At 39.9% G+C, this 26,694-nt stretch overlaps 1 protein-coding gene across 1 annotated transcript; it reads left to right on the forward strand.

The window, feature by feature from the left end:
* Window positions 1-1,816: 1,816 nt before the first annotated feature.
* Window positions 1,817-25,939, forward strand: LOC131768713 (polycystin-1). Its single transcript, XM_059084442.2, has 19 exons — window positions 1,817-2,168; window positions 3,462-4,148; window positions 6,437-6,606; window positions 7,112-12,084; window positions 12,719-13,234; window positions 13,429-13,685; window positions 14,382-14,734; window positions 14,859-15,041; window positions 15,668-15,793; window positions 16,368-16,553; window positions 17,160-17,399; window positions 17,518-17,682; window positions 18,087-18,485; window positions 18,985-19,218; window positions 19,787-20,927; window positions 21,127-21,581; window positions 22,322-22,585; window positions 23,159-23,324; window positions 24,230-25,939. The coding sequence occupies exons 1-19, from the start codon at window positions 2,066-2,068 to the stop codon at window positions 25,663-25,665; spliced, it is 12,054 nt and encodes a 4,017-aa protein (XP_058940425.2). The 5' UTR covers window positions 1,817-2,065; the 3' UTR covers window positions 25,666-25,939.
* The last annotated feature ends 755 nt before the right edge of the window (window positions 25,940-26,694 follow it).

Genomic DNA, 26,694 nt, shown 5'->3' on the forward strand with positions numbered 1-26,694 from the left:
AAACGATCGCTCACCGCTCACCCCTCCCCCCGCTACTAAACCTTGAGGTAAATCGGCGGAGGTCTCCTGTCTTGGCATAGGAGGCGCTCTAAAACAATTCTTCATGTAAACATGGAATTTTGAATTACGTGAGGCACACTAATTGATGATGTCATGATATGTATTTAATCAATCAATCAATCAATCAAAGACCTAATTTAACTTCGAATTTGGGCTTTTTTCTCAAGGCTCAATTGAAGAGGAAAATGTCCTGGGAACGAGTTTGGGAGTTTTTTGGATGATTCTTCTTCCTCCGCATTACCGTCATCAAATGATCATTATGTTAGGAATATAATAACTAACAAAATATTTATATACAGAATTACTTTGCAGACAATTTTTTCTTCTTGTTTCTTTTCCTTTTTCCTTTCGGGTTTTTTCCCTTTCTTTGCACGTTTCTGTTTGGTCAGTCCATGATCAAATTAGTCATAAATTGGTCTTTTGCGCCGAGGTTTGGAGGTTTCGCCATATTGAAATCCTTACAAAATTCAAAATTTGAAAATTTTGCAAATATTTTGCTGGGAGGTCGGAAGTTTGGCTTCATTACAAATTTGCCTCTTTCCACCTTACAAGTGAGTTAAAACTGTTGCGTCTAAGAAAACAGTTGAGAGTTTATCATTGCTACTTCATTTTTAAATTGCGCTGAAATTATTAAAAAAAAACGTGATATAAATAAGATTCTACAATCGCAGGTAATCCTTGGCGACTGCTTCAGTGGAAGTAATTCGTGAAATAACAGTCGAGCAAGCACAAGAAAGTTGCGAAATATAAACATATGAACATTTGCGTGATTGTGGCTGCACTAAGGCAAGATATTCAAAGGTATTTCCATCGAATATTAATGACAACAGTGCCCTGAGAAAAAAAATTTGCACGGTTGGATGTCAGCCTATTCATTTGCGCCATGCGTGTGGGCTTACTGTCTTCGTATGAGGTCTGTTAATTTTGATTTTCTGCGAAATATTTACAGGGTTTAGAGGGACTGGATGTACGCTGGACACAGCACGAACCCAGATGCATTCAATACAAGGCGAGGGAAATCGCATTCATCTCCCAGGAAATTAATGATGTTATTTCTAATTGATATTTTCAGTTCGACCGCGGTGTTAAAATTAAAGGAATTAAAGATAATGAAATGCTAATCGCCTCTCGAATTACCGGTTTGTGATAAACACATTTCTGTTCTCACAAAAAATTAAATCCAAGTACCATAAATGTCAACTATAAATGCGACAATATTTCTGGGAGTGCTTCAATTTAAAACTTAAGATTTTTCTTTCCCTCGCTGCTTACATTTGTGGTGAGCTTCCCCGTTTTATTCTATTACAGCAAGGAATGAAAAAAATTCAGACAGCAATAAGTGAAAAAGTTAGGAGTAGCAATATCAGTGTTTCACTTTGACGGCATTAGTAAGAGCAAAAATCAATAATAAAATGCAACGTATAATATATAGGCAGACGTTCGTCGCAGTACAATCTATCAGTCGATTCCTTTTTTTTCTGACAAATAGAACATTTGGTTATCAAAAAAATTCACTTTTATGATAATCATAGAACTAATTTGTCTTTTTCAAGATCACCCTTATCATCCCACTGTTTGTAAATGCAATATCCACCGAGTTTTGTCTGTATTAGGTTACCCTGAAAATTAACGAATCAAAAGAGTTTGTTTGAGGCAGCTGTCGACACCCTATTGTTGAGAGCGACTCAAAACGAGGGTGTTTGTCAGCCGAACTACAATTAACCTAGATCAAGTCAACGTTTCACCGAATCGCTGGCACTTTGCTCTTTTCCTTCACCGAATCTCCGGAAATTACTGACACGTTGGGCTTTGCTGACTGACAATCGGATTCGTGGTGTTTTCTGTTCGTGCGCGTGACCGAACTGACGAATTTGTTATGTTAACCGAAATGTGAAAGTTTCTCAATTTGTTTGCTTTCTGCATCCCAACTTTTTCACTGCGGCTTTTCGCTGGGGCGAAATAAAAGTCGAAATGTGGACGTGAAGTCAGCGAAGTTAGATTGAACATGGATATAAGGAATGTGTATTTTGAATTTTTTCCGCGAATCTCTATCTTGGTTGTGTTGATTTGTGGAGTTTTGGTCAATAATGCATCTTCTACTGATGTCGGTGAGTTACGAACTGTCTGGCTTTTTCTAATCTTCAGTAATTTACATCAACTTGGCAACGGTTCACTGTTTCTATAGGTTCAAATTTTGCAGCATGTGTCTCACTCTGCCGTGTTCTACTGGAAAAACCGCACTATTTTTCGATCGAAAATCGTTGCATATTTGGGATAAAGGCAAAATGAGTTACGTGAGGAAAAAATACTTAGTGTACAATGTTTACAACAGGACTAATGTCCTTTTCGGATTAAAAACGACAATTGTTTGGAACTTACGCAAGGCAAAATTGAAATCGTCACCTTTTTGTGATGAAAATTTCAATTACACTCGTTTTTAAAGTCACAAAGGAAATGGAATCTTCATCACAAAGCCCTGTTACTTATATAGTTTGAAAGACTGATAAAGCTTTTACGACGGTGATTTCTTGAAAGCGAAAACGTATTGAAAAAAAAATCAACCCACTATCTTTGTATGTGATGAATTTCTTTTTATTATATTCTTCTTTGTTTGGCAAACTGATAGAGAGGCCTGCGGGGTAGATCTAGTCCTTTCCTTCACGATTTTGTTTTCAAAAATTTAGACCTCAGCTATAAAAAACACATTTGTTTATCAGTTGGCGTTTGTACATTTTCTCTGTTTTTTCCCGTTTCGTACATTGTCTGATTAGTTTTTCCATCATCTCGATATTTTTACAGTTGAGACTGTTTTGCTTCAGCGCAGTCAGACGATAAATGAAAGAGCAAAAAACGATTAAATAACAACTTGGCGTTGTTATCCACTCTACTAGGAAGGCTTACTTTAAGTTAAGCAATTTAAAGTAGAATTACAAAACCAGAAATCAGTTTTCAGGGTTAGCTTTTGAGGTTTTCCACAACACTATTAGAACCACTTGTGATTCGGGGTGACCTTGTATTCTGCTGACCTTTCGCATGAACTTAAAAAGGCCTGAAAAGTAGGTTTGTGGCCTCTAAGAATTATATTTTTCGGACCATCTTCCCCTTCTAATTTTCACATTTTGATGACGCGTGTTTCCCTATTTAGGAAGGATTATAAAGTTCCGACAATCCAAGTTCCCAAATGGATTTCACCCACGATAGTAAACCCTCTTTCCATCATAAATCCGTCTTAACTCATACTATTAATCTGAAGAGTCCCCTTTTCAGGTTCTATATCAAATTTTAATAGCTTCTTAAAATGTCTTCCCAGTTTAATTGCGTAGTTGCCTAGATCTCAACCTTCTTTTATGATGTTTTAATATTGCTCAAGTTCGGAAATTTTGTTTTCCTTTTTCTTCAAGAAAATCTCAAAATAGGGTGCTTTCCCGAGTCTCCTACAAATCGGGAGTTCCGGGTATCTCCAGGAAACTATCGCCCGTGGAGTCTCACACCGTACGATTGCGTACGACTTTGTGGCGACTTGAAATATCCTCTCTCTGCTCTACAAAATGGCAACTTGTGTTTTTGTGCAAGTACTTTTAATTCCTCGCGACAGCAAAGCTCAAACTGTACCATAGACTGTACTGGCGACAGCAGCTACCACTGCGGTGGAACTTGGGAGAATTTAGTGTACAACTCAAGCTCCTTCAAAGACGAACTAGTGATAAACTACTCCAGTTCTCTAACCGTTTTCAAGTGGATTAATTTAAGTGCAGTTTTTGTCAATAGAAGCTCTCCCGCACTACGTGTGGCTTTTAATATCGGAGATGGCAATGGGGAATCTCTTGGGGAGAACGCGGAATTTAGATTTAGAGCTGTTTATTGGGGAAAAATCATTGTCAAGGCTCAAGTATTGAATGCATTCTCGGTGGGTTTTGTTCAGCGTGATATTTTCATCAAAGCTTTCCCAGGGAGAGCAGAGTTGAATTGCCCTTCGACTGTTAGTACGGAAGACACTTTCCACTGCACAGCGAAAATTTACGAAGGGACAACATTAGCGGCAACATGGATGTTTCAAAATGGAAGTGAAAGGAATATTTCCTTGCCAAGTAAGTTTCAAAATGCGTTCATGTTTGTTTTGGTGATAATGGATTTTTTTCATTTATTCAAACCTTCGGTTGGTTCGCGACCGCACAAATTTGACAGAGTTTGTTTTGAAAAGATAAAACTCAACAAGAATTATGACGCGGAGGTTATGAAAAATAGCATCTTGATTAATATGACATTTCAAACAAAGCTGAGTAAACGAAACGCATTTATGTGTGAGAAAATAAAGAATGTAATCTCCATTTTACATTTTATTCTTATTCCAGGGGAAAGATACAACATGTCTTTAAGTTTCTAAGCAACCCGTCAGGTTGTAAGTCAAAGGTTTCCACGAAATTTGAATTGCTCTTCTGTTGTTATCAAGCCTTGTTTTCCTTTCATTTAAAACGTACAGGTTATTTCATAACCTAGATTGATATATGTTATTGCAATGAAACATCCTAAATATATATCGTAGCCTTTTTGTTTATTTTCCTCATTCATAAAGTTCTGACCGTCTTTGTTTTGATTGACACTATCAAACAATATTAGTCTTGCTTTGAAAAATTGCGCCGGATTTTCTTTCCGTCTCGTACAAAAATGGAAAATGAAACAGATAATTTTTTCTCTGTTCATTCGTGACAGCGAACCTTTTCGTGATTGTTCACTTTAAATTTTGAAGAATATTTCACTTTACTTATCTATATTAAAGAAAACATTACGCTTGTGCGAATGAGTTTGGTACCTATTCCAGCTGAGTCAAGGCAAGTATCTCCTGCGCCCAGGTTTGCGTAGGTTGTTGAAATACAGAAGAGAAATTACAACGTTTTATTTACGCCGTTGTTAAAAGCACATAAGCTGTTAACGATCCCAGAAACATTATGGCGATTTTTTTTGTCGTCTCCGCTAATGTAATGGACTTTTTGTTTAAAGTAAATATTCAGCAATTTCCTACGCCGGACATGCGTTTATTTGTCTTAATTTAAATAATATCGAATGAAGTCCCCTTCTTTAGTAAACAATTTTTTTTCAAAATATCAAGTACAAATGTTAAAACTAAGATCAAAAGCTAAATTATCCATAAAAATAGCAACATCTGAAATGTCAATTTATTAAAAAAAAAAATGTAGCAATGTGGATAAATTTCCTTGTCCAGCAGGATTTTGTTTCAATGTCAATCAGCGAGGAAGCTTCGAGCTCCGTATCGAAATCTAAAATCTGCGATAATATCTCGGAAAAGACAAAAGTCGAAGACACATTTCAGTCAAAATTGGCAACTATCTCCGAAAACTTGATACTTATTGAGATAATCATCGATACTGTTTCCGAAAATTTCGTTTAAGTAGAACCCATCAAAACTATCCGCGTGTTCAAATGTTTTATGAAAGGCTCATCTTTTCCAAAATGGTCAAGAAATCTTTAAGAGAAATTACTTTTTAGAGAAGGAAAATTACACTTGTCTTGAGTATCATCAATAAATTTAAAACAAATTTTGCTTGATTTTGTATAACTTGGGATAAATATACATGATTGCTGGAAATTTTTTAATTTAACCACAGGTAGCCCCTAGCTATAGATGAAAGATTACAAAAGCGATCGTGTTTTTTACGGAACCGTCGTATTTTAAAACAAAAAAGTGTGTGGGATTGAAAATGATAGCTAACCTCAATATAATCGCACGTGTTTCCTACAGGTGTGACTCTTGGGTTGATTCACAGCCATTTAGGAAGCTTTTACTTCCTACGCTTTTTCTTTCATCAATTTTTTTTCCCGCGTTAGGTTACGAATAGCAACCGCTGGCTTCAACCTCGGGGAAAATATTCGATCGTCTCCCATTTCCTCGTAGATCACGGACGAAAGTCCGCAACCGTTTCGTTCTCTAGATCTTTTCTCGACCCGCTTGTACACTAACAACGAATCAAGGGCCGAAAATCTGGCTGTTAGGAAAGGAACTAAAATTTGTTCACGAAATACTATACGAAGAAATCTTCACAATACCGACTTATCTACGTTTGCTACGCTCAGATGGAAGGGTATTGAATGTTACTGCGATTGAAAGACCATCACCCATACCGAGCGTTGGTAATTTAAATCCTCTCATGGTTTTCGGGACACAAAGGGGGAATAACACATCGAAAAATGATACTCAAAAAGAAGAAGAATTCTCGGCTTAAATTCCACGCGCGTGCTCGCAATGAGTGGAATGGAAAGAAAATAAGATGTTCTCTTTCTTAGTCATAACAACTCGAATTTACCATTTCAAAAAAATTTCTTCTCCATCTAAACAAACTTCATGTAAACCACTTCACAGGTCCCCTTTATGTACGAGCTGGCTCGCCAATACCTCAGTGGGAAGTGCAAAATCTAACATCCTCATATGGTAGTGGAGTGTTTTTACTTCCCTCGTCCCAGTTCTCTTCCGAAGCGCGCCTTTTGGCTCTGGAAATATATGGTCAAACAGCAGGACAAATAAAAGTGTTTGTAAGTATCTTCTAAAATCTATTAAAATGAATAGAATTTTTCCATAACAAAACCAAAGCATCACTCTGGAGAAGACTTGATTTCTGTACTCTCGAGCTGCAAACCTCCATATGGCCCTATCTTGTTTCACAAGGACACGAAAATAAATAGAGGTGTTTTTTCGTCTTGTCGCGAGCCTGGGGCAAGGAAAAAAATACTGAGTCTCCATGAGGATTCGAACCTCAGACCTTCGTTTTCCGCGCTTCGATGCTCTACCACTGAGCCACAGAGACTCTACGGTGAGCGAGGTGTTTTACGAAGTTCATACTGCGAGGATCAGCAATGTTGATAGCGTCATGTTTGTAAAAGAAATAAAGAAAGATGTTTTTATCGTCTTGTCACGATCGTGGGAATTTTTTCGCAGCTGTCTTGTTTAAACAAAACATTGCAGGCTCTTGGGAATAGAATTGAAGGAAACAAGACAAAAAATAATGGTGATTTGATTTTATTCTTTTTTTTTCCTTAGGTTGTGAGACCAGTGTGTAATTCACCAACATCCTTCTACTGTCTAGTTAATCAGTCGTGTATGAGCCAACCGTGTACCTCTCAGTTCATACACCAGTGTGTATCTCCCTCTACCCTCTGCGTATCAAGTGCTTCTTGTACTTCCTCACCCGGCGGAAACTGCTCTCAGTCCTCCAAGTCAACGACACGGCGCGCAAGTCACTTCAGAATCACCGCTGACCTAGGTGTTTTGACAATCACAACAGGCTACAATCTGATAGTTCTTCCAGAGAACCAGACTTTTGACGTTTCTCCCGGGGACATGATCGCTTGGGGACCTGCAACGGACGGGAAAGTTGCTCATAAGCCAGGGGAAAACACAGTATACAATTTCTCAAGCGTCAATGCGAAAACCCTTCAAAATGGAGCGGATATTTATAAAAATCAGTCAACTGAAATTTCTGACTTGGATTACATGATCAATATTGTTGGATCCCAGGCCTCAATATTCGAGCTAGACCACCAATTCAACCAATCTGGAGTGTACTGGGCCCGAGTCACATTTAAGGATGCTCTCGGAAACACTTTAGCACCGATAACTCGACAAATTCTAGCCCAGACTCCCCTCGTTGAAATCAAAATTGTTTATCCATCAGGATTTCCCTTTTATGGAGTTCGAACTAATCGCAATATGACGATGACAGTCGAAATTCCCACAGATTCCAATGTGAATGTTTCGTGGACGCTTCTTAACACGAGCACTTTGTTGAAACGCCAAGAATTGCAAAACGCAGGACAGAGTTCTTTACGAGTTCCGCTCAATATTACATTCTCCAGCTTAGGGACGCACGTTATTCTTGTTGAGGCAGAAAACATGATAAGCTCGGTCAACGCCACCATTTTTGTGAACGTCCAAGACTCCATATCTTCTCTAAATGCTTCAATAATTTCGGCACCAGTCTACCTCGGCGCCCAGTCAAAGTTGATTTCCTTTGCTATTGGAACAAATGTTCGGTATAAATGGAACTTCGGCGATGGTGCGGTGACTTCCTATATTTCTAACACAACTGTTCATCACCGTTTTGCAAGAACTGGAACTATAAATGTTTCTGTTATTGCATATAACCTTGCTTTCAAACGGACAACTTGGTTTCAAGTCCAGGTCCTTCACCCTCTTACTATTTTCGTACCTAAGCAAAGTTTTGTGGGATTGAAATTGAATGCATCATGTTCACTGGTCGGTCCTTTTGAATCAGACCAATACTATTACTGGAATTTCGGAGATGGAGTAACAGAGGAAGGAACCAATAAAACAAAGGTCTTCCACAACTATACCAAAGGTGGAACGTACCTTGTCTCTGTTAAGTTAAGAAATGAGGTGCTTGTCAACGCAAGCTCGGAAATTCTTGTGATAGAACCAGTTTCAGGACTGACCCTTGATAACTTTACTGGAGTTGAGCTGTATGACAATCACACTTTCGTTGCCAACACTACCAAAGGAAATAACTTAACTTACGAGTGGTTTCTGCACAGTAACAATTCCATAACAATCATGATTTGTACAAGCAACTCGATCGAATTCCATTTTAACCAAACAGGTTTCTATACCATCAGTGTAAACGTTTCCAACGCTATATCCTCTGCATTTGCTTCGTTCTCGTTTTCTGTGCAAAGGCGCATAGAAGGACTGGGTATCACCGCATTCCCGAATCCTGCGCCCTCAAACAGTACGATAACTTTTAACTTAACCAAAGGTTCGGGAACTAATGTCAAATATCGGCTAGATTTCGGTGACGGATTCGTTTTACGGGAATTTCCCGAGAGCTTCCTCTTTAACCGGACATTTCTTTCCGGCCAGTGGCAAGTGATTTTTACAGGAGAGAATGCTGTTAATCATGTGATTGTGTTCTATAATGTGACTGTTCAGGATCCTGTTAAAAATATCACAGTCGGCGTACAGCCTGCGGCTTTATTTCATGGTAGAGAGCTTGTGGCAGTTGGGGAAGAGACGCATTTATTTAGCAACGTAACTGAGGGCACGGATGTTTACTTCCTCTGGGATTTCAATGACAGCAGTAGCTCCTATCCACACAAAGGTTCTTTACTTCCCACTGGAGGATTCAACCACACCATTACACACTCATTCCCGAATAAGGGCCCATTCAACGTAACAGTGAAGGCTTATAACGTTATAAGTCGATTATGGTCATGGATTTTCGTGTATGCGCAACAAAGAATCGAAGGATTCGCTTTAACTGTGACCGACCCAGCTTCTCCTGGTGATGAAATCACTTTCCGTTTTTCACAAATCAAAGGAGATAACGTTAGTTATATCATCAACTACGGCGACAATAGTACAAGTCAAGTCGTCACGACTGATAAGGTGCTTAAAACTTACAACAACACCGGGGTGTATAATGTAACGGTTAAAGCAGTTAATCAGATTAGTTCCGACACAGCTGTAAAAACAATAACGATACAGCAAAAGATTCAAGGCTTGGATTTCATTTCCACGATAAATCCAGTAGAAATTGGATCACCCACAGTGATATCGTGGAAAATCGCTGCAGGAAGTGATGTCAAGTACGTGCTAGATTATTCTGATGAGAGCGCTCTTCAAGTTCTGAATGCGAACGTTGTAGGAATGAACGTAACTATTCACCACAATTATACTTCTGCAGGAGAATTTACAGTCAAAATTACTGCGTACAACCTTGTGGGGCCTAATAATACTATACAAGCCAAAGCAGTGGTGGATGAGAGCATAGAAGGTCTTGTAGCGTATGCCCAGAACAGTACTGTAATTATGTACGAAAAAGTTGTAATTTTGACGTCGATTCTAAAGGGAAGTCGAGTAGAGTATGAATACAACTTTGGCGATGGCTCTGCGCTTGTTACTACAAAAAACAACACAGCGCACACGTATAGAAAATCTGGAGCGTTTAATGTTTCAGTCACAGCTCGCAACGGTCTCGGTATGGCTACCGTATATCTAAATTCCACTGTGGAAGTAGGAAAACCACGTGCGCCGTTACAGATCCGGGGACTTAACGTTTCCTGTCAAGCAACCACCCCTGAAAATGCAAGTGAAATACGCGTCACTTTCGAGTACGGATACCTGTTTCAATGCGAGGTTGACTTTGGAGATAATTCAGAACAGAATTACTCAGACTCAAACCTTCCGTCCCCGCTGCTGCACATCTATAGCAGTGTGGGCAGTTTCGAGGTGATCGTGAAATGTCAAAATGAGTTAGGTAGCGACGTAGCTCAAACGATTGCTTATGTCGATGAAGTCATCACTGGACTAAAATTCAAAAGTGGAAATGGTGTAATTCATAAGGAATTTGGTCAGTCGGTTGACGTCGAGTGGATTTGGGCAACGGGAACAAATATCAACCTCAGCGTCGTACTGCATGGCCACGGTCCAATAGAAAGTCACCGAACTAGTAGTACATCAGAGTTTATCCGGCTAGGAAACACCCTATGCCCGAGCCCGGGAAATTACACAATCGATATCACACTGTCAAATTCCGTCACATCTCCAAAAACGCTCACAGCTGTAATTATGTTCACAGAAAGAATATCAGAACTATCTTTGAGCTTTAACCCGGTTGCAAGAACTGGGTATCCTGTGCCGTTTTTTGTCACTGTTTCTTCAGGGCTAGATGTCAAAATTCTTTGGGATTATGGAGATGGAAGGGACAGAGAAAGCCACAATAGAGGCTTTGGAAATCAGAAATTTATCTCCAGTCACTCGTATATGTTGCAAGGGACCTACACAGTCGTTGTTTTCACGTCAAATTACAATTCGGGAGAAAATGCAACGGATAACGTGACCATTATGGATCCTGTACAAGGGTTTTCGTTCCATCAAAACAACACCTTGATTTGGCCTTCAAGGAAAGTCGACTTCCGATTTGTTCGAAACTCCTCCTCGTTTGACCTACTTGGCGCAAAATACGAAATCGATTTCGGAAACGGAAAAGTCTCCAGAGAACGAACTATCGATCCCAAAGAGACAAATTTTACTTACAGTTTCTCCTACCCAGAGCCGGGTTGTTACCAAGCTAAACTGATCATATGGAACTTAGTAAGTCGTGTCGAGTTAACAGCACCTGTTAAAATCATGGAGCATATCACCAACGCTTCACTGAGAGCCATGAATTCTGAATACTCTGCTCATCCGGGAGCTGCGGGCGGAGGCCCGACGGGAAACACGTTCCCATTTGAATACCCAGTGTCCTTCAGTATCACTCAGGATACGGGAACTTGCTTAAAGTATGATTGGAACTATGGGGTTTATGATGAATTACGAGAAGTCGCAAAAGCAGTTACAACGCATCGTTACCCTTTGCCCGGAACCTACAATGTTACGGCTAAAGTTTACAACAGCCTTGGGACTAAGTACTTGCACAGGACAATTACGTTACAGCATTCTGTGATAGGATTGTATTTAGTTGTCAGTGGGCCAGGAAAGCCTGGGAGCAACATCACTTTCGTAGTATTCTGCGCGAGCTTGGGAACAGATTCGAAATTCGTTTTCAACGCAGGCAATGGGAGTCAAAACGTCACTCTTTATCGCAAGGGATTCACTAATAACACCCAGTTAAAGGCGGAAGGACTTATTGACCCACATATAATACTTCCATTTAATCCATCGCTTTATTATGCAAGAGTTGTTAACCATGTTTACTTAGATGAAGGACAATTTAACGCGCAAGTGTGGGCCTGGAACGAGGCCTCTAACCAAAGAGCTGGGGCTTCAGTTCTAGTGGCCAACGAAAATGTCCCTATTCCTATCGTTAAAGTGATTGGAGGAACAAACAGCCCAACGAATGATGCTGCACTGAGCTATGGAAGGCAGTTTACACTGACCTCGCAAGTGACAATTCAAAGCGAAAAACTGTTCGTCGCGGCTTTTAGTTGGGTTGTTTACAAAGCAGACACATCATCGCCTCATCTACAGCTCCCCCCTGAGTCAGGAAGAGAAGTGGGGTAAGTTGTAGTCTTGGGTCGTCCATTTGTTGACGTTAATAACCATAAAAAATGGAAGCAGCGTGTTACAATTTTTATTTTTTTATTTTTATTACAAGTTTATTTCATAAGAAGCCGCGTGAACTTTTGCTGATTCCTGAGGGAAAAAAAGTTATCGAACAATTTTTTTGAAACTTTCCGTCAATGTTCCCAAATATTTTTGTGTCGAAAAATACAACAACAAAGATAGGTCACCGTTCATGTTTAAAAGATATGATGGGCCAAACTTACCCCATATGTGTCTGTACTGGCACTAATCACGCACGTCATTCCATCACTTTACGGTACATTTTGCGATATCTGAAAGCAAGGGCTTTTAAAGCAAAACTTGAAAAAAAACCTGATGAGTAGAAAGTCTCTAGCTTATGGAAAAATTTGACTCATAATTTGCTGAAAAATAGCGCAATTTCAAACGACATAGACTTAAAACCCTTCTTCCATGCTTCGTTGCCTTCAATAAACGAACGAAAGTCATCGTAACACTGAGACATTTTATACTAAAATATACTAAAATATTCAGCGCCATAATATTATCGATGATATTATACATTCAGCTTCGGATAGTAAGATGCATTTTTTCATTCGTTTTTCACAGTCTGCCTCCAGACGTCTTGACAAATCAGTCCTCATTGGTTATTCCCGCTTTTGGCCTGCTCCCTGGCGAATATATCTTTCGACTCAAGGTGACAATAATTGATCCAGAGATCGATAACGCTGACTTCACCTTCATCAAAATTGCTGGAGCTAATATCGAGGCTAGCATTGCCGGTGGGCATTTGAGATCACATGATTGGGGACAAAGACTCTTATTGGATGCGTCCGAGTCACATGATCCACTGTCCCAAGGAAACGAAAATTTGATTTTTGTTTGGTTTTGCAAAATTACCAAAACCATTGCTGGTATCAAAAATTCTGGACTTGGTTGTTTTGGCAATGGGGATGGCCAGGTTGAATACACGGGGATAACATTTCCTGTTGAAGCAAAGCAGCTTTTTGAATCAACAACTTACGACTTCACAGTAAATGTGAGTTCTGTAAAGACCGGTCGCTGGTCAACAGCAAACCAGCTGGTGATAGTGTTAACGGGGAATCCCCCTGACATCAAAATGCGGTAAGAGAGAGATGTTTTTAATTTCCAATCTGTTTTCATTTTTTGCATCGTTAGCCAAACTAGCTACTCTTTGGGTTAATCTTTCCATACTAGAAATTTTCTTCCGCATTCAACTTATTTTGTGGTTTTTTTCGTGTTCAAAATAATCTTTCGTATCTCAAGTTTCTTAATTCTTATCTTACTGTCGGTTTTAGTTGTGTTTCCAATTGTGGGAAGTACTTAGATCCTTCCAGAAGACTTCATCTCAGCACAGAATGTTTGGATTGTGTCAGGGACCAACCTCTAACCTACAGCTGGTCTGTAATGAACGGAAATGCATCCGCGCCATTTGCGGTTTGGCCAGAGCGAGCTCTCACTCCTCTCAACTCTCCAGAAGCTCTTATTCTTGCAGGGACATTTAACAACAACAGTACATACAGAATCAAAGTGACCGTGAGTCGGCCAAACTCAGGTGATTGTTTTCATTACACTAATAATCATTAACTGATCATCTAAGATGAATATTAATTAATTATCAATTACCATTATCTAGTCGAGAAGTGCACTACCAGTCATTCAGAAGTCAGTATACTGCGTGCTTTTATTAAGTAGAACAAATTTAGGGCGGACGCTTGTTCAGGCCAACAATGCAATACAGTAATAAACTAAATTGTAAAAACTTTACGAACCGATTAAAATTTGCACAATAATAACTTAGGATTGAAATCTATGATGCTCTATTAATTTGAAGCTTTTGCATAGGGGAGAAAAAGCGGCTTGTAACAAAGGTGCATATTTGAAAAGAACCGTGTAACAGAGTGTTTGCCATAGAGGCATAGCTAGGATTTCACACAGTTGACAGTTTCGAATTCTCGTGTGTCATAACTGACGTAGCTGATACTACTACCTCCTTGTAAATCAGCAAGCTAATAGTTAGCGGTGAGAGAGATTGGCATTAGTTTAAAGGACAATATCGGCTGTTAATCGTATATTGTAATTGTTTGCGTTAGAGTACATTTCAAAGTGTATTTATTTATTATACTCCTCCTTGAATTATCTCATTTACTAATCCAGCGGTCATCTTTACACAAGAGAAAAAAAAACTCCCTTGTTTAAATTCCTTGCCTGTTCTTAATTTCACACGTTTTTCTTCATGCTTTCTTAATAGCAAGCCAAGGCATCGCGGAATATATCATACTCACAAACACCCCACCACAAGGAGGTACATGTGACGTCACACCCCGGGCAGGCAGGGAACTGGATACGAGATTTCATTTCTCGTGCAGGGACTGGCAGGATGAGCATCAACCACTGACTTATGAGATGTTTATCACACACCCGGCTGACGGAAAGGTACCAGGTTCCCCTCGGAATGGTGAACTGGTCTTCTTTGGTCCTTCATTACAGGGCCAAGAAGTGCTACTTCCGGTTGGCAAAGAAGAAGCTCGCTATTTCATTAGTGTTGTCGTGTTGATAAAAGACGCCTTCGGAGAATTTTCGAAAATAACGCTGCCAGTTCAGGTATTACTTTCGTTTTGGAGAAAAGCAATTAAATTATCATCCGAAGTGAAACGAAGAGTTCCCTAATGTATCATGAAGATGTCAAATTTGAGTTGTTTTTCCTTGCTCGTTTATAATTTTTCAGGTTAAGCCGAGAAATGTGACTCAAAAGGAAATTACAGATAAAACCCTCAAGGAAGATAATCAGCTAGAAAAGGAAATTGGTCGCGGAGCACTGCAAGAAGTTGTACAAATCATACACGTCATTAGCGACATACTCAACAGTCATGATGGCGACGATGTGTTTGAGGAGGAGATCAAGAAAGAGGTATGTTTCAGTTTGAAAATCACTGTAACATTTTCACGAAAGAAAGAAATGAGCAAACAGTGCACTGTTTAGAGATTACTGATCAGAGAACTGGTCTCAAAATTTCGAAACCTTCCGAGAACAAGAGTTACGATGAAGTTTAAACGAGTGTTTAATGAAAAAGAATACGACGACAAGTAACCGCGAAATGCTACCGCTGAACCATAGGAACGTCTTGTTTAGGTGTTTACATTTAACGCCGCGTGAGATAGGGAATGGCAGCACACGTTTATAAAACGACCGAACTTCTTCCTACCTGCAACGACATTGATTATTCAGATTTCTTTAACTGGGGTTCTCGAGCGGTATCTCATTGACACTCTTGATCGGAAAATTAAGGAGCACTATGAGAGAAATCCAAGACTCTGGCCGAAAACGCTACGCCTTGACGGCAGAATATTACTCCGATAACATAGACCTTTATTAATTACGCGCTCTGCATATGAAAAGAGGAGGAACGTAAAAATTTGAAATTCAGATAACGGAGTAAAAATTTCTTTACTTACTAAAAATCTGGCATACGGTGAAATTGAAGGTTAGCCGTCTTAAAATTATTGGTTGATCACTTTGTCGTCTCTTTTTAATAGGTTCGGTCGGCGATGGTCGGGTACCTGGCCGAGATTCGTCCTCAAACCTTAAATGATGTATCAATAGTGTCGAGGTCTTTGAACTCCGCAACGGCTGTTCCTTCTGAGACTGAAGTAGAGGCGCAGGTAAGAAACCACATTTGTATAACTGACAGATTGGGATCAAAAAGTTTTTAGCTGCTTGATCGAGTCTGCTTCACTTCTTGCAATCTAGCGTCTCTACTAAGAGATCATCGGATCTCGAATGGTTAGGACTTCGGTTCCACACTCCCATGTTGTAAAAAGTGGGTTGCACACAAGCGTGGTCTTGTCTGAACAATGCATGTGTACGTTGTGATAGGACCGCTTCGTCGTTTTGGCTAGTGGCTCCTTAATGTTATTATTCATAAACGTGCAAAATTAAAACTAAGTTTCGTACGGTATGACTTAAGAAACTTCCAGGCCCTACAAGGTTAAAATTTTTCCATAGCCGCCACCTCCTTTGCTTTATGTCAGATTTATTCAAACCAATCAGGAAGCTAACAAATTTTCATCATAACAAACGTTCATCATAACATTTTTGTATATCAATAATGGTAATAGGACTGAGTGGAGTCCAATTCGGACTGTAACCATACGAGTAATTCACAAAATCTAGCATGACTCCTATACTGTTCTATTAGTGCTCAAGTCGGGCTAATAATGTAATTGTTATGCTCAGGTTCAAGCAACGAAGCAGCATACTAAAATGGTGGCCTTGCTGACAAAAGAGTCCCAAGCAGAGGAGGACGGGGGTATCATCGAAAACATCGCTGGTGAAATACTCGAAGGACTGTCTAATACATTACTGGCTTCTACCAAAAGTAGTGCTGAAAGTTTGAGTGAAACGACCAAAAACGTCACAGAGGTTAACGTTCTGTATTTGTTTTATTTCTATGCGACAATGTTCCAAGGGTTTCAGTAGAATGATGCCACGTCAAAATAGGTACAATATCGAAATAGATGTAACACTAAAACAAATCGTACGAGCGTCTCGCTGATCCTGAGGTTGGTCACGTGCGCGATCACTTGAACTCCTTTTTGTATTTTTCCTCAGTTTGATTGGCAGTCGAGATTATGATGGTTTTATTTCAAAACACTGTTTTCTAGGTTACTTGTAGAAAGTTTTTCGACCGAGAGTTAGTTTGAAACTAAATCATCGTACACGTAACGGCCGATTAGACCACGCAAAATGCCAGAGAAAGCCACTGAGAATTTAAATGAAATAGAAGAAACCAAGCGCGAAAATATACAAATGACCGAGTTTCAATTCCTTTGTTCTTTAATCTACTTAGTCGAGGGTGTAGCAGAAGTCTCCTAGGCCAGTCATAAAGTTTAATGAAGAATAACCAACCTAATCAGTAATTTTTTTAGACACTCAATTCAAATTGCCTGGCAGGAAATCAATCTCATCCCTGGTCATGATTTCCGCTCTACAGTGTAAGAAATGGAATTGTGTATTTTTTTATTCCAGGAAGTCACATTCAAAGTCCTTCAGCTTGTGGATGACGTGTCAGACGCAGTGCTTCGCCCCATGACACTCAGCCAGAAACCGCTGGTCATAAATACCAGGAGCGTGGCTGTTGGGTTGTCTAAACGAAAGCCTGATAACCTAGCCGGGATCGCATTGAATGCGGGAGGGGAGAGTCAGTTCGTACTACCTCACAAAGTCAGCTTGGTTAATGAAACAACCAATTCGTACGTCACAACCACGGTGAGTGTTAGGATTTGGGGTCTTTCTTTTCTGTGTTGTTGTGGTTTTTAAATTGTGTTTTTCATTGTCTCGATTAAACTTCATGAAACGCCAATAATAATTTTTTGACCTTACTTAGGTGACTGAGTTATCTGCCAATCCATTCCAAAGTTCCGGTAATTTCACGTTGGTCAAATCGAATCCTTTATCTTTGGTGCTAAAAGGGAGTGACGGAGAGGCTATCCCTGTTGAAGGTCTGACATCACCAATCGATATATTACTGCCTCGAAAGGAATCTTTGCAGGTACCTATATCCCACTGAATGATAAAAAGTTGTTACCTGTTCGAATCTAATACTTCATTCGTGAGAAAAAGGACGAATGTTGAGTTGAAGTACTGTTGGCTTGTGAGAAAGCCCTCGTTGTTAATGCTGCGGCAGGAGCATTTCTTTGCTTGTGGGAGATTATGAAGCCTCGCTCTGTTGTTTGTCCCGCAACTTCATGGTGAAAGCGTTAAAAAAAAAAAAAAAAAAACGCGAGGCGGCGAGAGATCTGCAAGGAGAGTAGCACTGATTATTTGTGCCAGACCCCCCTGCAAACCTCTCCTCGACTTGTCTCAAATCCTCTCGCAGGCTGAGAAACACGCGTCTTGCAGCGTTGATGATGAGGCTCGCATGTTTAGGCACTTTCCTAACTTTTCTCGCCATAGGTTGCACTGAACATCTCACAAACTCCTTCTTCCGACGGATCAATGACGTTTCACAAAGTTTCCGTTCCTAACAACGACAGCGTCATTATAGCTAAAGTTCTCCCACAAGACAAGAGGTCAAAATTTACTCTTTACATTCGCTACAACGAACAGCCTTCACTAACTAACTATGACTTCAAAACAAGTCTGCCATTCGAGGATTCTACGTTGGATAACTACACGATGTTTGTGTTACAAGAGCAGATGAAAGGAAAAGGGGATTACTACATTGGGGTGTTACCCATTGCGTATGACAGAGAAGCGGTAAAGACAGTAGTAAATTATACTTTTGACGTGATCTGTGCAGCTTGCTATTTCTGGGATGAGGAGGTCAAGGAATGGAGCACTAAAGGATGTCAGGTGAGGAGTGTTTCATTTTAGCAGAAATACTTTTAATGACGACTTAAAGTATCCACGATTATGCTACCGTCATTTTTTCAATTTGGTGTCGTATAGTATGCTATCTATGGTAACCTCCGAAAACACAAAAAACATTCGATCGCAAAAAAGTGAACGGGAAGATTTAGCATTTAGACTTCGTATTAAATACTCTTTATTTACTTTTTTCTTTATTTTTTTCTTTCTTTTTACCGATAATAAGTCACCCAAAACTTTGAATTAATTTAAAAGTGCAAATGGAATTTTTAGGCCAGTAAACTGACCATTAGCAGCAAATTTGTGTGCAATGTAAAATGTAGAGTGATCTTGACGGGCCTAAAGTCACTCATACACTACAAAACATTTTCAGCTAGTAAAACTTTGACAAAATTGCTTTTTAACAGCAATATAAAGCTATTCTCTGACCCGAATCTCAGATTTGCCATTGAATATTTAAAGATTAAATAAATGTTCCTTCTAGGTCAGCAACAAAACCAACCGAGATCTAACATCATACTGTCAGTGTTCACACTTGACATGGTTCGGTGCAGATCTGTTTATTCCACCAAATAAGCTGGACATTAAAGACTCTTTCAAGAAGCTCGCCAATATTCATAAGCATCCTGCACTGCTGGCAACCTTCTGCACAATCATTTGTCTGTATGTAGTGGGGCTCGTGTGGGCGAGGAGAAAAGACAGGCGAGATGTCGACAAGGTTTGTGTCATAAGATAATTTTTATCTGAGTTTTGAATTTATCCAGGTTTTCTTTGGTTTTGCTTTTCTTCGCCTAGTGATTTGCCTAGTAAAATTCTTCTCAACCTTTCAGATGCAAAACTAAAAGTTATAACTGAATGATGCTTAGAGTCAGCAGAACCAACGTATCCTGCCTCACAATTAATGTAATTATTGTTTAAAAGTTATTGATACAAATCTACCAGCGTCCTATCTCAAATGCTGCAATCTGACTGGTTACGAGAATCGCTAAGTAGTCTGATGGTGTGCAGCTGCAGATAAAGACAAACAAAAGAACGTGAGGTTTTCTTGTTTTGTTTTGAGCGACCAGTAAATTTATACGTAAAAAAATTAACTCATTCGCTCTCTAATTCTATGCTTGAAAGTTGATTAGTGGCTTGCCCTCATCAACTATCACGCGATAGAAATCTCGAGATCATAATTTAAGTGTACATTCAATCAAGAAGGTGGCTCAGGGCCCCTTAATTCTGCTACGGAATGATCATGGTCTCTTAACCACACTTCTTTTTAAATGTCTTTTCTTCTTTAGGTTGGTCTCGTACCAGTCCTCGATAACAATCCAGCGGACAGATATCGCTATGAAGTCACAGTCCACACAGCACGTGGCAAGGACACAGGGACCACAGCAAACGTCTCCATTCTTGTTGCAGGTGAGGACGGACAGAGCGCGGTGCATATGCTGAAGAGCACATCCAGGTCGTGTTTATACCCAGGCGGAGTGGACTCCTTCCTTATCACTACGCCTGAATGTCTGGGAAGTCTGACATATATCCGTATATGGCACGATAACACGGGCAAGAGTCCCTCCTGGCTACTGTCACAAGTTGTCATACGGGATATTGACACGGAAGAAAAGTTCTTTTTTCTGTGCAACCAATGGTTGGCGTGTGACCAAGGTGATGGACAAGTTGATAGGCTGCTTCCTGTGGCGGGAAAAGACGAATTGCGTGATTTTATGCACCTTTTCAAAGCAAAGACGAGTCGTGACTTTTCCGACGGACATTTGTGGTTTTCTATCGCTTTTCGACCTGTACGGAGTCGTTTCACGTGCGTGCAGCGTGTCTCATGTTGCTTGTCTTTGTTGCTGTGCTCGATGTTGGTAAACGTAATGTGGTATCGAACACCGATGAAACAACAAAACAGCGTCATCATAGACCTGGGGTTCTTTGAATTCACTTGGCATGAGATTCTTATCGGCATTCAGTCCAGTTTAATTGTCTTCCCAATAAACTTGCTGATAGTTCAGTTGTTCCGGAATAGAGGGGTCAGTCCTAAGACCAAGAAAAAATACGTTGAGAGAACTCGCACAGAATTCAGTCCTCCAACACAAAACCCTCGTAAACAGACTGCGGTATCGCTTAGCGACATTACGCCCACAGCTCCTCAGATGGTGTCAGAGGATAGACGACAAAGGAATGTGCAGTTGAAGAACTTAACCAGCATTCGTTCACCAGTGACGGTGCGCCAGGACTCATGGGATGACGAATTGTTTTGTACGTTACTGGAGACCCAGATAAGTTACTCAAAGAAGGAGATGCAAAACAAGGGAGAGAAAGCTAAGAAAGAAAAAATGCCAATTAAAAATGATCATGAGGGAGAGGTACCAGACTATTTGTCCTCGGATATTTATTACTACTTGTATAAAGACGAGGCAATCAATTACAACAGAGGTAAGATATTACTTAAAACTAATTTATCCTTTCATTGACATTCAATCTTGTCTCCTTCCCTTTCCCGGCCATAACGCCTTCCGTGTGTCTCCTCTCTAGAAAAGCTTGTAGAGAATATACATATGTTTCTTCAAATCAATGTTTTCTTGGAGACCTTTATTGTAGAAGCTACAGGAAATTTCTTTCATTCTTTTCAAAGTTCGCCCTGAGTCTATCGGCAGTAACGAGTCCGTAAACACAACTACTGCGCTAGTGCCTCTGGAAAAACCCAAGAAAAAGAGAAAGCTGAAAATGAAATGTCTCTTTCCATGGTGGTTTGTTTACATTGGTTGGTTTTTGTGCCTATCCACGGCAACTGTGGCAGGATTTTTTACGCTTTTGTACGGGCTAAACTTCGACAACAAACAGCAAGCAGAATGGCTTATTTCTATGTTTGTGTCGATGGCACAAGACGTGTTGGTCAGTCAACCAATCAAAGTGATATTAATGGCAGTTTTATTCGCTTTACTCCTGAAGAAGCCACAAGATGAAGACGATGACGTCATCAACGCCGAGTTGGCGCGCGACGAGGAATGGCTCGAGCAAAATCTCCCGCATGTGCAAACGGGTAACGCGAAGGTCGCTGACACACAATGCCACCGCCCACCAGATAAGGTGTTTGTCGTTGTACAAGTCCTGAGTAGACAAGGACATCACAGTTTCGGTTCTTACGTTTCTGTGTTTGTTTTGAATTGTTACGTTTTTCGTTTATGTAACGTGTTTTTCGCTGCCTTTTGATTCTTTTTTGGAATTTTTGTTCTACAATCCACAAAATCCTCGCAGATTAGACATTTTTCAAACAACAGCTAAGCTCAGTCTTTCATTAATTAGGAATTGCTAACCTTCAGCTCATTTTTTCATCGGTCGAGTTCTGCCCCATTTACCCCGAAAATTCAACTTTGTGACTATTCACTGCTGCTCTTGTGATTGAAAATTCAAGTGCTGTATACGACGTTGGTAGTTAATAAATGGCTGGCGTGTGAAGTCTTTTCATAATTTTAAACACAAAGGTTTCATACGCGAAAGTTCTCGTGCACGACATGTCGCATTAAAGAATATCTGGCGCCTCAAGATTTGGAAGCTATCTCCCCAGTTGGTGTGCGTACCTTCGCTTTCAGTGCATAAGTGTTTAAACTCTGGTACGCATTTAATTATCCAGGCTTGAGATGAAAATCATCTTTGAGTCATCTTGTATAAAATCGTACATTTAGAATTATGTTTGATTCAATTTTATCTTAATGCTTAGCAAAGTTGAAATTAATGAGGCACTCATCCTGACAGATGTGCGTATTGTTTACTCTGAAAAAAATTTGTCCCTTGGTAATTCTGATTTCAGTTTTCATTTGTTTTTCCAGGTACTGCTAAACGTTGCACGAGTCCGTTTGTTTAAAGAGCGGAAGATGCACTCTGTCATACGGGAAATAGTATTTTACTTCCTGTTTGTCTGGGTGGTACTTTTGATAGCCTACGCCCACAGAGACCCGTATGCACACCACATGACACAAAACATGGAAAATCTTTTCGTTGGTAACTACGATTCTCTCGGTTATCGCGATGAAGACAAAATCGACGTCAAAAGGAGCACCGCTTCACAGAACAACGACATCAAACTTTACGAGGTTAGTACATGTTACACAGAGAATTTTTTGTCTTTGAAAAGATTGTGAGTTACAACATGATGTTTATGAGAATGGCAAACGGCAAATATCAGCTATGATTTTACCTTCTTTTCCTCTGATCGTTCAATTAACCTTGAAGGAAAAAAATCCAAAACATTTCTTGTTCACAACGTGAGTGAAATCTTCGTTTTGGCGCACAAACGGCAGAACTGAGAGGACAAGAAAATAATATTTTTTTTCTCATTTTGTCGCTAACGTTAGGATTTTATCCATCGACGGATTTAACCCATGCCAGGCCATTGGTAGGCACTACTACTTCTATTGTTGATTGGGCATCACTAAACAATTAAGCCACATGTTTGCAGCGTGGAAAATTTTTAGATAGTTTTCGTACCGCGGAAACGGATTATACAATTAATCAGTACTTCCTTTGAAAAATTATTGATCTTTTGATTGCGGTAAAGGACCAGTGTCAAAATCAGGGGTTTGATTTAAGTTTAATTATAACTTGCCGCAGGGGAGAAAAAGTTTACAACAATTCTCATTTTCCCTTACGTTAACTACTTTTCATAGGTTTCTAATGTGAACGACTTTTGGGAATGGGTTGAACAGACACTCGTCCCAGGTCTCTATAACAATGGCTGGTACAACGGCAAGTCTGGACGGGCAGGCTTTTTGAATGACAAGATGTCATTTGTAGTCGGCGTTGCCCGGATGAGACAGCTGCGTGTTAAAAGCGGTAAGGAAACGAAGGCGTTTGCGTCGTCAACAGGGAGCTAGTGAAGAGATACCGTATTGAACCTAAAGTTTGCGAGAGTTGCATTTTCGATTCTTTCGGTTTTTGGTTTGTTTTTTTGTTTTTTTTTTTTGCAGGAATAAATTTTTCCGTTCTGAGGTGACTGAAATCTCAGTAAGAAACTGATATTTTTGCAATTTTAGGTTGAAGTTGTAGAGAATTTACAAGGAAAGAAACGTAAACGAAGTTGTCGAGATATACAGAGAGGAGTTACTAGTTGTTTCGGTACTTAATTCATTAATGGATATTTTGAACGGGTCTGAAAGCGAATAGTACGAGCTACTAATACTTCATTAGCGCGAAAAGTTCTTTGTTTGACTAAAGGCAATCAAAAAGTCTCCAAAACCAGTGTTAAGCAATCAGCCCTACCTTGTTGGCCAATCGGATGTGACTCCGTAACAAATTATCAAGGGAATTTTTGTCATTTAGTAACAAAGGGCTAACGCTCGAAACGTCACCTTTATAATGTCTTTCCGGTGGCCAATTTACACAATCAACTCTATTGATAAAACCAAATTATATATTGAAATACCCCCAACCAAATCAGTACCACAGTTTCTTTAGAAACCTTCCTCCTACCTTTATCCATTTATCTACTAAGGAACTGTCTCATTGGTTTTGAAACAGTTCTCAGTTTTAGCGAGTTTCACTCCGATCGAATAATTGGTTTTGCAACTTTGCGGTCGTTTGATCCTACGTCTCCTGTCTTTCCCGCTCAAGTTTTCTTCCTATCTGATACCTGAGTTGACAGTTAACCACAGTAATGCTACTCAAAGCAGCCAAAATTGCAGAATAGGAAGGGAAAAAAAGCATTGAGCTTTTATAATTTGTTTTTTTATCATTTTTAGGAACATGTAAAGTTGCAAGTGCTTTTAATGTTCACATGCCGGATGCCTGTGATGATAAGTATTCCTGGGACTCCGAGGATCGGACCCCTCAATACGCGACCGGTTGGAAACTGACCAATCAAAATACTTCTTCCTATCCAGAGTACAGCGCATGGCGCTACAGGGGTACAACTGAACTGAAATCCCGACCTTTCCTGGGTCATCTTGCACTTTATCGCGGAGGGGGATATAAAGCAGACTTTGGGTCAACAATAGATGGCGCTGGAACTGTAATAAGTGACTTGAAATCAAACAACTGGGTCGACAAATACACGCGCGCTGTATTTGTCGAGTTCACTGTTTACAATGGATACAGCAATCTCTACTGCGTGGCGAACTTGCTGCTGGAGTTCACGGCTGCTGGTGGTGTAGTTCCCTTTATTCAGTTGTTATCAACACGTATAGACCGCTACGTTGGAAATTTTCTTCTCTTTGTCTTGATATGTGAAGTTTCTTTCGTTGTCTTCACCATTATCTTCACCTACCGCGAGTTCAAAAGACTTCTAAAGACGGATTTGAAAGAATACCTCACTGCGTTCTGGACCTGGATCGAGATAGCTCTGTTAAGTCTATCCTGGACAAGTATCGCTCTGTACTTCATCAGATTCGCGCTGGACAAGTTCACCAAAAAGACTTTTCGAGAGAACCCCAATGAATTCGTCAACTTCCACCATCTTGCTCTCGTCGATCAGTTATTTGGTTACGTTTATGCGTTTGTTGTGTTCATGATATCTGTGAAGTTTCTTCGACTTTTCAGGTTTAACCGCCGTATGTCACTTCTCGGATCCACTCTCAAGTGCGCAGCGAAGGAGCTCCTTCACTTTGGAATCATCTTTGGACTGGTTTTTGTCGGATTTTCTCACCTGTGTTACTTGGTATTTTCGCACGAGCTGTACAAATTTCACACTTTTGTCACCACGGTGGAGACCCTTATCAGTGTTATGCTCGGAAAGTTTAGTTACGTCACTCTGGAAAAAGCCAACAGGGTGCTGGGCCCGATGATGTTCTTCTTCTACAGTATAGGCGTGGTCTTCATTCTTGTGAACATGTTCCTGTCAATTATCGTGGAGAATTTCAAGAGAGTGAAACGTAACAACGACCTTCAGTCTAACGAGTACGAGATCGTGGACTTCATGACGGAACATTTTATGAACTGGTTAGGTCTTACGTCAAGATCGATTTTCAAAAATCGAGTATTCTCTGAGAGGCATCTACAGAAGCCTTTGTACAAGAAGAGAAAGAAAATAGATAAAGCAGCAGAGTTGAAAGACAAAGTCGATCGACTGGTCTCGCTCATTCAAAGGGTTCACTTTGATAACAATGATGACGACTTCCTCAGAAACGATGGAGAAGTGACTTATCAAATTCCTGATATCAAACTCGAAACTTATTCTTAAGCTCAACACTTAAGACCGATTAGTACACAGAGTAATATTGACCAAAACGATGAAATTAAACTTCTTGTCATTTACTAGCGGCAATAAACCAATAATTGGTGGAAAATTCCCTAAAGGGGACCAAAGTTTTCTTATGGATATATTCAGACTAATGTATTATTTAGCAGCCGAAATGACAATCTGTAACCAGATTTTGAGGTTAATTTGAGGGGTGCAATCAAATAACCTTTGTAAATGATAAAGAAACTACTTTTGAGAATAAAGTTCATTTTAAGGGTTTTTCAAGAGATAAATTTACGAGAATTTGTGTTGCAAAATGATTGCAAAGCAATCTGGAAGAGGATTGTGTTTCGCACAAATGGAAAGCTCTTTCCTGAAACCTGCCTCAGATATTATTTAACAAAAGCAGCAATAAACGATTGGGAATTACAGTATCATGGAGGAGATTGCAGGGCTGTGTTAGAACGAAGGTAAACGCGTAGGAGAAAAGTTTGTGCTTTTATTGATTCCAAGCGCTCTCGTCCAATCCCTCTTCACAAGAGATCTAGTGTGACCAAACGGGTTGCATTAGTTAGTTTTTTTTGCGCTACTCCTACGATATTGCTTCATATTTTCAATAATGAAACGTCTGACATTCCAATTGTTTTCTGACTCAAATCAACTTCTTCTGTTTCGACCCGCAAGCGGCGAATGCAGTTTCCCTCCGTCAGCAAAGTTCAGTTGACTTGATCCCTGCTTAAGATTTCGCTTGAATTCATCCTGCAAAGGCCTTGGAAATTTTACGTCTAGGAATTGATATTTTTGGAAATTTTAACAAACGCAAGATTAAGAATATCAAATCAGTTCTTGGGTAATAGCAGCGCTTTTATCTCAGTTGTCTTGTTCTCAGTTGTGTCGACGTTATCTAAGATTCAATGAATAATCCCTTTAACCCCTGAGGCTGACCAACACTTGATTTCTCACTAAGGTATTATCGCTGAATGAAATGTTGGGCTCGTGAGAAGAGATGATCGCAAAACCTTGCAATTT

The sequence above is a fragment of the Pocillopora verrucosa genome, chromosome 10 (genome assembly GCF_036669915.1).
Source record: "Pocillopora verrucosa isolate sample1 chromosome 10, ASM3666991v2, whole genome shotgun sequence".
In the NCBI taxonomy this organism is placed as follows: domain Eukaryota; kingdom Metazoa; phylum Cnidaria; class Anthozoa; order Scleractinia; family Pocilloporidae; genus Pocillopora; species Pocillopora verrucosa.